This window comes from Orycteropus afer, unplaced genomic scaffold, assembly GCF_000298275.1.
Source record: "Orycteropus afer afer isolate SDZICR_OR568_19922 unplaced genomic scaffold, OryAfe1.0 scaffold00271, whole genome shotgun sequence".
Taxonomy (NCBI): domain Eukaryota; kingdom Metazoa; phylum Chordata; class Mammalia; order Tubulidentata; family Orycteropodidae; genus Orycteropus; species Orycteropus afer.
The window spans coordinates 4,451,588-4,463,410 of NW_006921858.1; the positions used below are offsets into that span (position 1 = coordinate 4,451,588).

General features: G+C 39.4%; 2 protein-coding genes across 2 annotated transcripts in view; one reads left to right on the plus strand and one right to left on the minus strand.

Moving 5' to 3' along the window:
• The window catches only part of GTPBP4 (GTP binding protein 4), a 38,310-nt gene extending 37,882 nt beyond the window's left edge, over nucleotides 1-428 (plus strand). Inside the window, exon 17 of the mRNA XM_007950396.2 lies at nucleotides 276-428. Within this exon, the coding sequence (XP_007948587.1) occupies nucleotides 276-428 (153 nt within the window). The remainder of the gene's footprint in view (nucleotides 1-275) is intronic.
• Nucleotides 429-4,471: 4,043 nt separating this feature from the next.
• On the minus strand, nucleotides 4,472-9,506 carry LOC103205128 (isopentenyl-diphosphate delta-isomerase 2). The gene is made up of 4 exons (XM_007950398.1): nucleotides 9,365-9,506; nucleotides 7,972-8,064; nucleotides 6,037-6,167; nucleotides 4,472-4,789 (listed from the first exon to the last, which is right to left on the minus strand). The coding sequence occupies exons 1-4, from the start codon at nucleotides 9,504-9,506 to the stop codon at nucleotides 4,472-4,474; spliced, it is 684 nt and encodes a 227-aa protein (XP_007948589.1).
• Between the last annotated feature and the right edge of the window lie 2,317 nt (nucleotides 9,507-11,823).

Consider the following 11,823-nt stretch of genomic DNA (forward strand, 5'->3'; position numbering starts at 1 on the left):
CCCAAAGGCAGCTACTCAGCTGCTCACAGTAGATCCCACCATGGAGTTGATTACCAGTCTCATCATGGGGAATACTACATCCAGCTGCCCAGCCACTCAGCCAGGCCCAGCCAAGTTGACACACAAACATAACCACCACAAGGACTATCAGGAATTCTTCATAGAACTTAATGGACTAGGGACATTAAGACAGACTTCACCAAATAATTATAATATAAAGTAGGAATTTATGTTTTCAGTAGTTAAAGTATTTTACATTTCTTCTTCCTTTACAGATGGTGAAAAAAGCCAAGACTATGATGAAGAAGGCTCAGAAGAAGATGAATCGCTTGGGGAAGAAAGGGGAGGCGGATAGACACGTATTTGATATGAAACCCAAACACTTACTCTCTGGAAAGAGGAAATCTGGTAAAAAGGACAGGAGATAAGTGTGCTTTTTTATTGAAACTGTGTGCCTGAACTTTAGGGGTTTTTTGTTTGTTCGTTCATTGTTATTGTTGGTTGTGTGTGTGTGTGTAGTAAGATGTACAAAACCTAAAATGTACATTGTTTGAGTGTATAATTCAGTGGTGGTGAGTACACTTATGTCCCTGTTTTTTGGTTTGCTTTGGTATTTCATAATAGCAAATAAAGATTATAAATGGAAAATAAATAAAGCACTTGTTGCTTTGCTGAAAATCATGGTTAACCTTTATCTACACAGTTTTGAGGAATTTTTGTTATGCCATAATATTACGAATATTTTGAGTGGACAGTGGTTTATGCATTTAATGGAGTTTTGATTGCTTGAGAATCACTGAATTGGAAAGACTTAACTGATATAACTGTCGCTTTTGATGGAAAAAAACCTTGTCTTCTTTTGCAAGGGGGACCCACACACAAGTTACCCCTTTTTTGTGGGAAAAACATCTCCATTTGTGGACTTACAGAGATGACTGCCAGGGTCCATGTCCTATAGACCCGGGAGGGACTGGGTGGTGATGAGTGTATTTGGAACCCCAGGGCTGCAAATGCTCACTCCAATTATTTTCTATTCCTTTTGTGCTATACGTCATTGTAAATCTGTCTTCACCTGTTTTATCTTCAATAAATTTCTATCACAAAGTGGTTTTGATTTACTTGTTTGTTTCTTTCTTTTTTTTTGGTTTAGTTACAAATCACTATCAATTTGGGCAGATGAGAAGGGAAAAAATATATATGACATTTCTTTGTTATTTTCAAAACACAAAATACTTTATTTGGAATAAAATTTTCCGTAAGGCACTACAGCAATTAAATGTGGACATTTCCTGCTTCCTCTGCTCATGGATGAAAATTATGTGTATTCAGTAAAATACACAAACACCCTCCCTAAAAGCACCTCTTGAAGCCTATTTTCTATTTTAAAATTGAAAAAATTACGAGGTACAAACGAATTCAAACTCCTGAGCATCTTCCTAAAATGTATCTGAAACACAGTAAGATGTAACTTATATATATGATTAAATATTTAAAACATCCTTTCATGACCACAAAACAACCAGTATTAACAGTTGCTTTGTGTGCAGTAACCTGAAACTGGCATTCATCTCTTTAGCCAGTTCCCCCAGCTGACAAGGTACACTTTCAAAGTATACAGTGACATTCTTCTGTTGTATTTGGAGTATAATTCTTGCACACAGTCATGTTTAAAATGTTACACTACAGTTTTTTTTTTTTAACATTAAGATTTTCATATGCCGTAAAGAGTTTTATTAAAAGAGTGAAACTCCAAGAGGTATTCTCAGAAAATGTTAACCAGAGAACTGGTCTGAGGGTATCTTGGAATTGTGGAATTAATAAAATTCTTTTTATTTAATGTTGATTTGAGAGAGGTCCAGGTGGGAGGTTGGGACCAAGGAGAAAAGTAAAGCAAATACAAAGGTAATTTCAGACTTCTAAAAGGAGGTAGGGGAGCTCTGGTGGTATAGTGCCTAAGGCATTTGACTGCTAACCAGAAGGCTGGAGGTTCAAACCCACCAGCCACTCCTGGAAGGAAGGTTGGGTGGGCAATCTGCTTCCATAGTGATACCGCCTCGGAAACGCAAGGAGGGGTCGCTATGAGTCAGATCCGACTCTACGGCAGTGAGTAAAAGTAGACGAAAGCAGCATCAACAAGAGGTGAAATACATAAATTGCTTGGCCCCAGACTAAAACGTTATTTAATTTGATGTTTAAAGCTGCCCCTTTGGAGGAAAAAGTGGGCTTGTTTTTGTTGTCATTGTGTAGGCTCCAACCAGTTATTGGAGCCTAATGATAGGTTCTGGAGTGGGAATGTGTGTGATTCTGAGCAAGCCATCAAGACACTTTTCACACCACAGATAAGATCCAGCCTTCAGACTTCTGTCAGAGCTAAAATGACTCTCAGGCAGTCACTGTGTTCTGTCCATTGTTCCCAGTGCTCAGGAACCTGATGGCTTATTTTTCTGGCAGAGCATAAATCTTTGGAAATTTTGTCATTATGTAAATTCCTCATTATTCTTACAGCCCCTGGAATATAAGTGTCTCTGCACTTTGATCCCAGTACCTCTCTGATTTCTTTTCCTGCTGTCTTTTACTCCCCAGATTTCCAGTGTTCTCTTTAGAACCCTCATTCCATGGTAAACATGTTCCCTTGCCTCCTCAACCTGGATGAAAACCTTTAACGCTATACCTATTTCAACAACTCTTAGAATTTCTTCCATGGTTATAATTCTTCCAGGTTTTCTGTTTTCACTAGAGCCAATGCTATTAATCAAATTTTTCTGAGTCCATTTTACAGCGCTTCATATCTATTAGCTTAGAGTTTTGGAAACTCTTAATAATTTTTGGAAAAGGCTCTGTATTAGTTGCTGACAAGATGTCTCTTTATCCCTATATTTAGTTTGCATTTTCTAAAAACAAGTACATTTTCTTACATAAACAATAGAATTGGTGAAATCAGGAAATAACTTTTCAGGAAGTATTGTTCAACCAACATTTATCAATGGAGGTAAAACATTACAAATGGTTCTTAAATGTGCTTATACAAGTAATCTTAACATAAACATTAAAACTTTGGGGAGAGTTCAAACTATATTCTATTAGTTCAATACAATAAAATAACATTGATAAAATACTATTGTGTAATCTACAGACTTTATTCAGATTTTGGAAATGGCCATAATAACCCCAAGATTCCTGCAAAATAGTAAGTTCTCAAGGAAGAATTAATTTTATCTGATTTTTATTATGAATTAGGAAAGTGGCCAAATTCATATGCCAACACCGAAGAATTTAATGAGCATTGAAATAAAAGTTTTCAGTCAACATTTAATCAGAAAATCAATGAATTAAAATAGCTTTTACAAGCTTTCTGATTTTTCGTTACAGCATTTTCCATGCTAAACATTTTAATAAATGTAACAGCAATAAGATTTCATTAAAAAGATTCACCTCTTCTTCTACCTTGAAGGAAATTACACAATTTAATTTTTTAATTATGTTTATACACTAACAAGCATATATTTCTTGTAAGTCAGGACTAGCTGATGTAAAACAAAACAAGGAACAAGAATAATTTTTTTGTTTAACTCACTGGATGATAAGATAGTATTTTCCTGAGATTTATTTACTAAATTAAAACTTTTTTTCCCCCCATATATATTGTCAGCACATGCATCTAAAGGAGGAAATTCTTCAAGGACATGTGTTCAAATCACAGGGCAGAGGTCACCATGGAGACTCCTCTTTAGGGTCTGGGAGGGAGAGGAGGTGGTTGGGAAACAGGAACCATGTACAAGAGTACTGGCTTCCTCATTGCCATCACCCCTCCTGTGCAGCTGTGCCCCATTGATGCTCTTCTGCCCCCTGTCTGGCCTTACCCTTAATTTGAGAGAATACCAGCAAGAGGTTTAGAAGCAAGTTTTATATATGTAGATCTTTTGCAAGATTTTGCAAGGAGTTCTGGTGGTGTAGTGGCTAAGGCATTTGGCTGCTAACCAAAGGTCAGTGATTCGAACTCCACGGAAGAAAAATGAATCAGTCTGCTTCTGTAAAGATTTATAGCCTTGGAAACCTAGTAGGGGTCACTGTGAGTCGGGATCAATTTGATGGCAGTGAGTGTGGTTTGTTTTGCAAGATTTTGCAGACGTTGTTCCAATGAAACAGCTCACTCCGAAACCTCAGAGGCTCCAAGAGGGGAAGGGCTGAGGGATACTGAAGCTACCAGAAAGAAAGTTTTGGGAGAAAAAGTGTTCCCCTAATCAAGAGAAGCAGTTGAAAATTTAAGGCATGGAAGAACATCATAAGGGAGCACTTAGGTAAAATAAAGTGGAATCTTAAGCTAAATGTAAATGATGAATGGAATTTCAAAACAATATCCTTTCTGCAATTGAGCATTGATAACATGAATGTCATTTTAACCTGAAAGAGGTACAGATAACGTGGTTTGGATTGTAGGCCTTAACTTTGAACGTTATTTTCCTACATATTTTCACAGTCTGTATATTTTATCAGGCTCAACATATGGGGAGATATCATGTAAATGATGCCACCATTTGAACAGAATATCCTCTGCAATGGTTTTAAACCATGGGGTGAACCTTGCCTCACCCCTGGCCTCCTTTTTCAGGAGCTCCTCCAGCTCCTCCTTGGTTACGTATCTATAATCTTTGATCTCCATGGGATCTGGATTCACTGTAAAGTTTTTCCTCACAAACAGAAGATAGCCAATTTCATTTTCTCCCCAGATTCCATCTGATCGACTCTTGTGGTAATTTCGCGTCATGAAAATGATATCGTTTGTGGAAATCTGTGACACAAATTCATCCAGCTTTAAATCAATTATGCAGAAAGTAAAGATTTTAGAACACCTTTTTTTCCCTCCCATTCAAAGAATGTGTACAGTACTGTATTAGTAAGTTGGTTCTAACTCACAGTGACCCCATGTGTGTGGGGTAGAACTGCTCCATGGGGTTTTCTTGGCTGTTATATTAACAGTAGTAGCAGATCACCAGGCCTGATTCCCAAGGCACTACTGGCCACTCCATACCTACATCCTTTTTAAGCACTGGGTAGGTCACAGTGAAAGTGCCAGAGTGGTGCAAATGACTTACTCTTGACTACCACTCAAGAGACGGGAGCTCTGGTGGCGTAGTGCCTAAGGCACTTGACTGCTAACCAGAAGGCTAGTGGTTCAAACCCACCAGCCACTCCTCAGAAGGGAAAATTGGGCAATCTACTTGTGTAGAGATACCCCCTCAGAGGGGTTGCTATGAGATGAATTGACTCAACAACAGTGAGTTTGGCTTGTTTTTTTTTTTAATGCTCAACAGTACCTAACAACAACAACTAACCTAAAAGTTGGTGGTTTGAACTCACCCAGTGCTGTTTCAGGACACAGGCCTGGTATTAGTCGAACAGCCAAGAAAACCCTATGGAGCTGTTCTACTCTTATAACATGGGTCACTGTGAGTTGAAATCAACTCAACAGCAACTAACAACAACAGAGCATAGTGAAGAAGTCACAATTCTGGCTTTGATACTTCCATTTTGTTGTGCACACAATGAAAGTTACAGGCATAGAACATGAGAAGTGCTGTAACACATTACTGAGTAAATTTCTGGGGAGCATTCACGCATTGATTTCAGGGAACAATCTCTTTAGTATGTTTTCACAGATTATCCTGTGAATCAGACTTGCTGCTGTTCCACAAGGAAGCTCTATTTATTATAGAAATAAATGCCCATTAATTCAGTGTCTACTTCTTAAGTAATAACATCTAGATCAAAATATATTTCCATGTGACAACAGCAACAAGATAATTGAAATCCACAAACACATTTAAAAGCTCATTTCAGCCCCATAGTTATATCTATCTTTCTAGACTTTCTATCAGGATCAAGAATCCTGATACAGTTAAACTTTTATCTGATTAAGTTTTATGAAAGTTAGTAAACTTTCATGAAAAGAATAAGCAACAAGTGGCCCTTGCACTGTTCTATTCAAGACTTGTTCTGTAAATCAAGGATAAGCTATTGTGGGCAGTAGGTGGGTACCTGCTCGGGGGGAATCCCCAGCTCAGCCTGCAGCTGTCTCAAGGCCGCTCTCCTAATTCCAATGGCATCTTTTTCTTCCAGTTCCAGTGGGTTGTATAATGGATGACTAGAACAGCTGTCTGAAAAACACCCTGAAAAACATACATAAAGTGTCTAGTTCTAGTGTGAATTCCTTTTTCTAAAATGACATAATTTTCTTCTCAGTCATTAGAAGATGAAATAAAATTAATTTTCAAGTGATGGGCTTTCAACATATCATTAGTTCATCTTCCCAGTTCTTGGCCACAAAATATTTACATTAAATTGACAATTCCTTAGAACCACAAGTCTCTAATATCTTTTATTATTCCCAAACCTGCATTTCTAAAACAAACAAATCCCAAAAACCCTCACAAAAAATTGTAAACTGCCTTGTGGTAGTTTGTATGTCAGCGTAGCTGGGCCTGGTTGAGTGCCTGGGCAGCTGGATGTAGTTATTCCCCATGGTGAGATTGGTAATTAACTCCATGGTGGAATATATTGGAGCACCTGAGTAGCTGCTTTAGGGATGTGGTCTGCTTCCCATATATAAGAAGCAGCTTTAGGAATGGTCTTGAGTTTATGGCATGCTTGACCCTGCATATAGCCAAGTTGTTCAGCAACCTGCCATGCTCTGCTGATCTTGGGACTTTTTTTTTTTTTTTTAATTTTATTTTGATTTGGGTGAAGATTTACAGAGTAAATTCACTTTTCATACAGCAGTTCACACAATATACTTTGTCTCACGTCATTGACCAAAATTTACAATGCCACAGCTCCCTTCCCACTTCTTCCCCATAGTTACCTCTTCCCAGTGTCCATCCCTCCATACTCTTCTGCGCCCTGAGCTGTCTCCCTGTGCATAAGCAGCCCTTCCTTCTCCCATGATTGTTCTCTCCAGGGCGTGTGTCTACTTCAGGTAAATGTTTAATTCACATGCCTGTACTTTGCTTGTCTGGAAACCACAGGTGTGGCTTCAATTCCAGACCCGCAGGGCAGCTAGGGGCCATAGTCTCAGTGGTTACACCAGGCTCTATTGGACCAGCAAACCTGGTCCCCACCTTCTTTTTTCTTTTTTTTTTTTTTTTTGCCTCCAAATGATTTTGAGTTTTGTTCCACATTGTTCTCCCTCTCTATCCAGGATCTCCTACATCCCTTCAAAGTGGATGACAGCGGTAGCCGGGCACCATCTAGTTCTTCTGGTCTCATAGTTGTATAGGTTGCAGATCGGATGGTGTACCAGTTGCTAGGACTGACTGTTTCCATTAATTTTTATTTTCTTCTTCTTGACGAGGAGAGACTCATTGTTGCATCTAGATGGCAGCTTGCTAGCTTTTAAGATCCCAGTCACTACTCGCCAAAGTAGGAGGTGGAACAATGTTTTATATAGTATGTTATGCCAATTGAGCTTGATGTCCCCTGCGACTATGGTCCTGATCTTGGGACTTTTAATGGACTCCAATCAATGGCCTGCCATGTGGTTTGATAATATCGGGACTGTGCTTTTTCACTTGTTGACTTTGGGTTTGTCAGCCTCAGTGGCTAGCAGCTTCCTGAGCAAAGAGGTGCCTCTAGCTTCAGTGGGTCAGGAGCCAGAGGCAGAGCTGAAGCTCAAGGTCAAGGGGCTTTCACCCAGCTCCTAGAGCCTGACACTTAGGACTTACTTAAAGCCTCCTAAATTGTAAGAGAATAAACTGGTCAAGCATCCCATTTGTGGTATACTTCTGTCACAGTGGCACTAGGTAACCAAAACATGCCTGCGATTTGAGTTCCCTCCATTGTCTAATGGGGTCGTTCTACTTTCCAAAAACAAAGTTGTCCATGGGTTTGCTAACTAGTCAAGGCTCCAGATGACCTGAAGGAAAAACAAGTATGAAGCCAATATCTTTTTCAATAAGCTCCAATGAATGGACTTACCTGGAAAAGTGTATTTCTTGTCTGATCTCTCCTGAATCAAGAGTTGGTCATTCATATTGAACAGGACAACACTGAAGCTTCGGTGTAACAGCCCTGAAAGAACAAGTGTCAGTTAAACAGTGTAGAATTTATATATACACGAAGGTTATGTCAACAGTTTTTGCTTCATTCAGCCAAGAACTTGTAACAACAAAATCCACATTTACAGTCACTACATAGGAGCTTGGGAGCTCTGGTAGCATAGTGCCTAAGGCACTTGACTGCTAACCAGAAGGCTGGCGGTTCAAACCTACCAGCCACTCCTTGGAAGGAAGGTTAGGCAATCTCCTTCCATAGTGATACTGCCTTGGAAACCCAAGGAGGGGTCACTATGAGTCGGGGCCGACTCAACGGCACACAACAACATGGGAACATACTGGGCACTTTGCTAAGCACTTCATTGACTCAGTTATGATACAACTTCGAGCTAGGTATTATTATTTTGCTCTATTTTATAATTAAGAAAGCTAAAAAGTAAAGAAGTTAAGTAATTCACTCCAAGTAATACAGAGAAAGATGTGGCATTCTGCTTCTGTAAAGATTACAGCTTTGGAAACCTTATGGGGCAGTCCTGTCCTGTCCTATAGGGTTGTTATGAGTCAAAATTGACTCAGTGACAGTCAGTTTTGGAACACAGATGTAGGTCCCTGTGTGGCACACATGATTCGTGCTCCACTATGCATCTGGTTAGCATTTGATTGCTAACCAAAAGGTTGGCAGGTCAAACCCACCAGCCACTCTATGAAAGGAAGACAGGGCAATCTAATTCCATAAAGATTTACTGCCTCAGAAACCCAATAGGGGTGACTATGAGTTGGAATCGACTTGATAGCAATGGATACTAACCTAAAGGTTGGCAGTTCTAACCCACCCAGGGTCAGTATGGAATAAACAGATCACAGTTCTGTTCTGTAACACTTGAGGTCATCATGAGTCAGAATCACTTCAGTGGCAATGAGTTTCTTTTTTTCTTTTTTGTTGTTTTTAACACAGAGGTAGAATTAATATAGAATTTATATAATTTGTACTATAAAACCTGTGGCCTTCATCACCACAGCATGCTATTATGGCTGTGCAATATAGGTTGAGAAGAGGGAAAACCTAACTAAGCAAAACTGAATTTTCAGGCTGTTGAGCTTATCATAACAGTTGAAGCAAAGGAAGGGCTCACAATAAAATGACTGATCATTTCTTGAATTTTCTTCAAAGCATGACAAATGCAGAAGCATCACATGTGTGGAGTGTCTCATTCTCATTTCTGAAAATACTTCCCTCCACACATTTTCAGATTCTGGAAAATAGAGCTGACAAGGTAGATCTCTGAAACACAGACATGAACATCTGTTCACCTTACCCTTATCAACGTTTTCATTCAGGTGGCAATTCTTCTTTGATTCAGCTCCAATGACCTTGTCATTTTCATCAATGACTATGCACATCTCTTCCAGTCGCCGTGTCTGATGTTCATCTATGTGATTTAGGCTGACCTCAGACATAACTGCAAACACTGATTGTTTTTGGAACAGATAATGTCACCAATTTTTCTTATAAAGGAACAGAAAAGCAGAACATATAGCCAAGACCTCAACTGTAAACAATACAACTTACACAAAATAGAATAGCAATAATTATGTGGAGTAGGATGATGTTTGACACAATAACCACAACAATGGACTCAAACATATCAAAGATTATGAAGTTCTTACAGGACTGACAGGGCAGTGTATTCATAAGGTCGCCATAAGTTGGAGCTAACTTGATGGCAACTAAAAAGAACAATAACACCAACAACAGGATAATGTTTATAATTTGACATTTAGCCATGTTGGAAACTCAAAGCATGTCAACATTTCTGATTTTTATTGTTTGACAAGGTTTTGGAAACCTTAGACTTTGACAAGAGTGATCTGTAGAAATAAAGGAGGAAGATATAACTTGCCTATGGGGATTCAACAACACTGGTCACTGGGCCTTCTTTTATTTGTGTTAAACTTACCTTGTTCCAAAAATGAGATATATGGGAATGAAAGAAATCAAAGGTTCCAACAGTAACCAGCACAACTCAGCTCTTTATAGTGGACATTTGTCCCAAGGAAACTGGGAGATGAGAGGACATGAACTGGATATCATTACTCAAAGGAAGCAAGGATAGAAAATGCACAATATGTCATCCATAAAATGAGGGTTATGGGGCAAACAGAAACCTGCACTAACCTTTCCTGAAGATCAGGATTCACTAAACACCAAGCGTTCTCTCTGAAGCCTGGAAAATAAATGCACAGTCCAAGCTTGCATTCCTTTTGTATACAGTGGCTGCATGTGTAGGTCTGGGTACCAGTATGTGTACGTATGTTTATGTTCCCTTTGAACTAAGACTTTAATTCAAAATAAAATTAGTGACTAGGTAAGAAAACAGTACATTCTGTTTCATAATGACCAAGGACCAGGGTGAAAGTTATATTTTCTTCATAAATTAGCATAACATAAAAAAAAAAAACACTGCCGTGGAGTTGGATCCGACTCACAGTGACCCCTCCTTGGGTTTCTGAGGCAGTATCACTACAGAAGTAGATTGCCCAACCTTCCTTCCAAGGAGTGGCTGGTGGGTTTGAACCGCCAGCCTTCTGGTTAGCAGTCAAATGCCTTAGGCACTATGCTGCCAGAGCTCCTTAGCATGACATAGTGGATTACATATTTTATGGATTAAACTGTGCCCCCCAAAACATAGGTTGTAAATCCTAATCCCTACACCTGTGGTTATAACCTCATTTGGGAGTGGGTTTTCTTTGTCAAGAGGCCATTATCAGTGTAGGGTGTATTTTTAGCCAATCATCTTTGAGATATAAAAAGAGCAGATTAGGCACAGAGAACCAAGCAGAGATGGGAGAAGATAAATGCCATACCACATGAAAATCACCAGGGGACCAAGAAACAAGGACCTTCCCAGAGTTGAGAGAGAGAGAGAAAGTCTTCCCCTAGAGCTGGTGTCCTGAATTTGGACTTCTAGTTTTCTAAACTGTGAAAAAATACATTTCTGTTTCTTAAAGCCACCTGTCTTAGACTGGGTTCTCTAGAGGAGCAAAACCAGTGACGCTAGAGGGGGTGGGGGGAGATTGAGAGAGAGATTGAGGAAAAGGCTCATACAGTTTTGGAGGCAGGCAAGTCCCAAATCCGTGGGTCAGGTGTCAAGCTGAAGGCTTCTCCTGACTCACGTTGCAGGGGCTGATGAACCCCAAAGTGGATGGCCAGACAGAAGACTGATGGCTCACAGTGTTGCAGGAGCTGGCAAATTCCAAAATCTGCAGGTCAGGTGACAGGCTTTCAAAGGATGCTGAGTCAGATGCAGGACTGAGACAGACAGAGCTTTGCCAGAACATCCATATGTGTTGGAAGAAGGCAACTCCCCTTTCACCTGACTGGCTGCTCATATCAGCTCACAAAGTGGAGGATGATTACATAATATCTTCCAAACCACTGAGAATCATGTTCTAGCCGAGTTGGTACATAACCATCACACCACCCACTTGTATTTCTGTTATACACCACTAGATAATTAAGACACTAAGTATTTAATGCCTGATTATAGCTAAGCTTCTATGAATTCTCCTGGGAGAGTTTGCAGTAGCATAAAACTATCAGGGAAGAGAGAGTTTTTAGATTTCAAAGCTGTTTGAAAAACGATACAGTTTTGAAATCATATAGAAAGAGTGAATATAAAGGAACAAAAAAGTTAAGAAAAACACACTGTAACAAAATCTACAACAAAAAGCAGGTGAGGTAATATTAACCTAACCAAACTCATTACCGTTGAGT

What these genes read in the sequence shown, in the direction of transcription:
- LOC103205128 (XM_007950398.1), bottom strand. Translation starts at nt 9,506, where the DNA reads ATGTCTGAGGTCAGCCTAAATCACATAGATGAACATCAGACACGGCGA. An exon ending in GAATGAAAACGTTGATAAGG is followed by an intron (nt 8,065 to 9,364) that starts GTAAGGTGAACA and finishes TTGTTCTTTCAG; the next exon opens with GGCTGTTACACCGAAGCTTC. An exon ending in CAAGAAATACACTTTTCCAG is followed by an intron (nt 6,168 to 7,971) that starts GTAAGTCCATTC and finishes TATGTTTTTCAG; the next exon opens with GGTGTTTTTCAGACAGCTGT.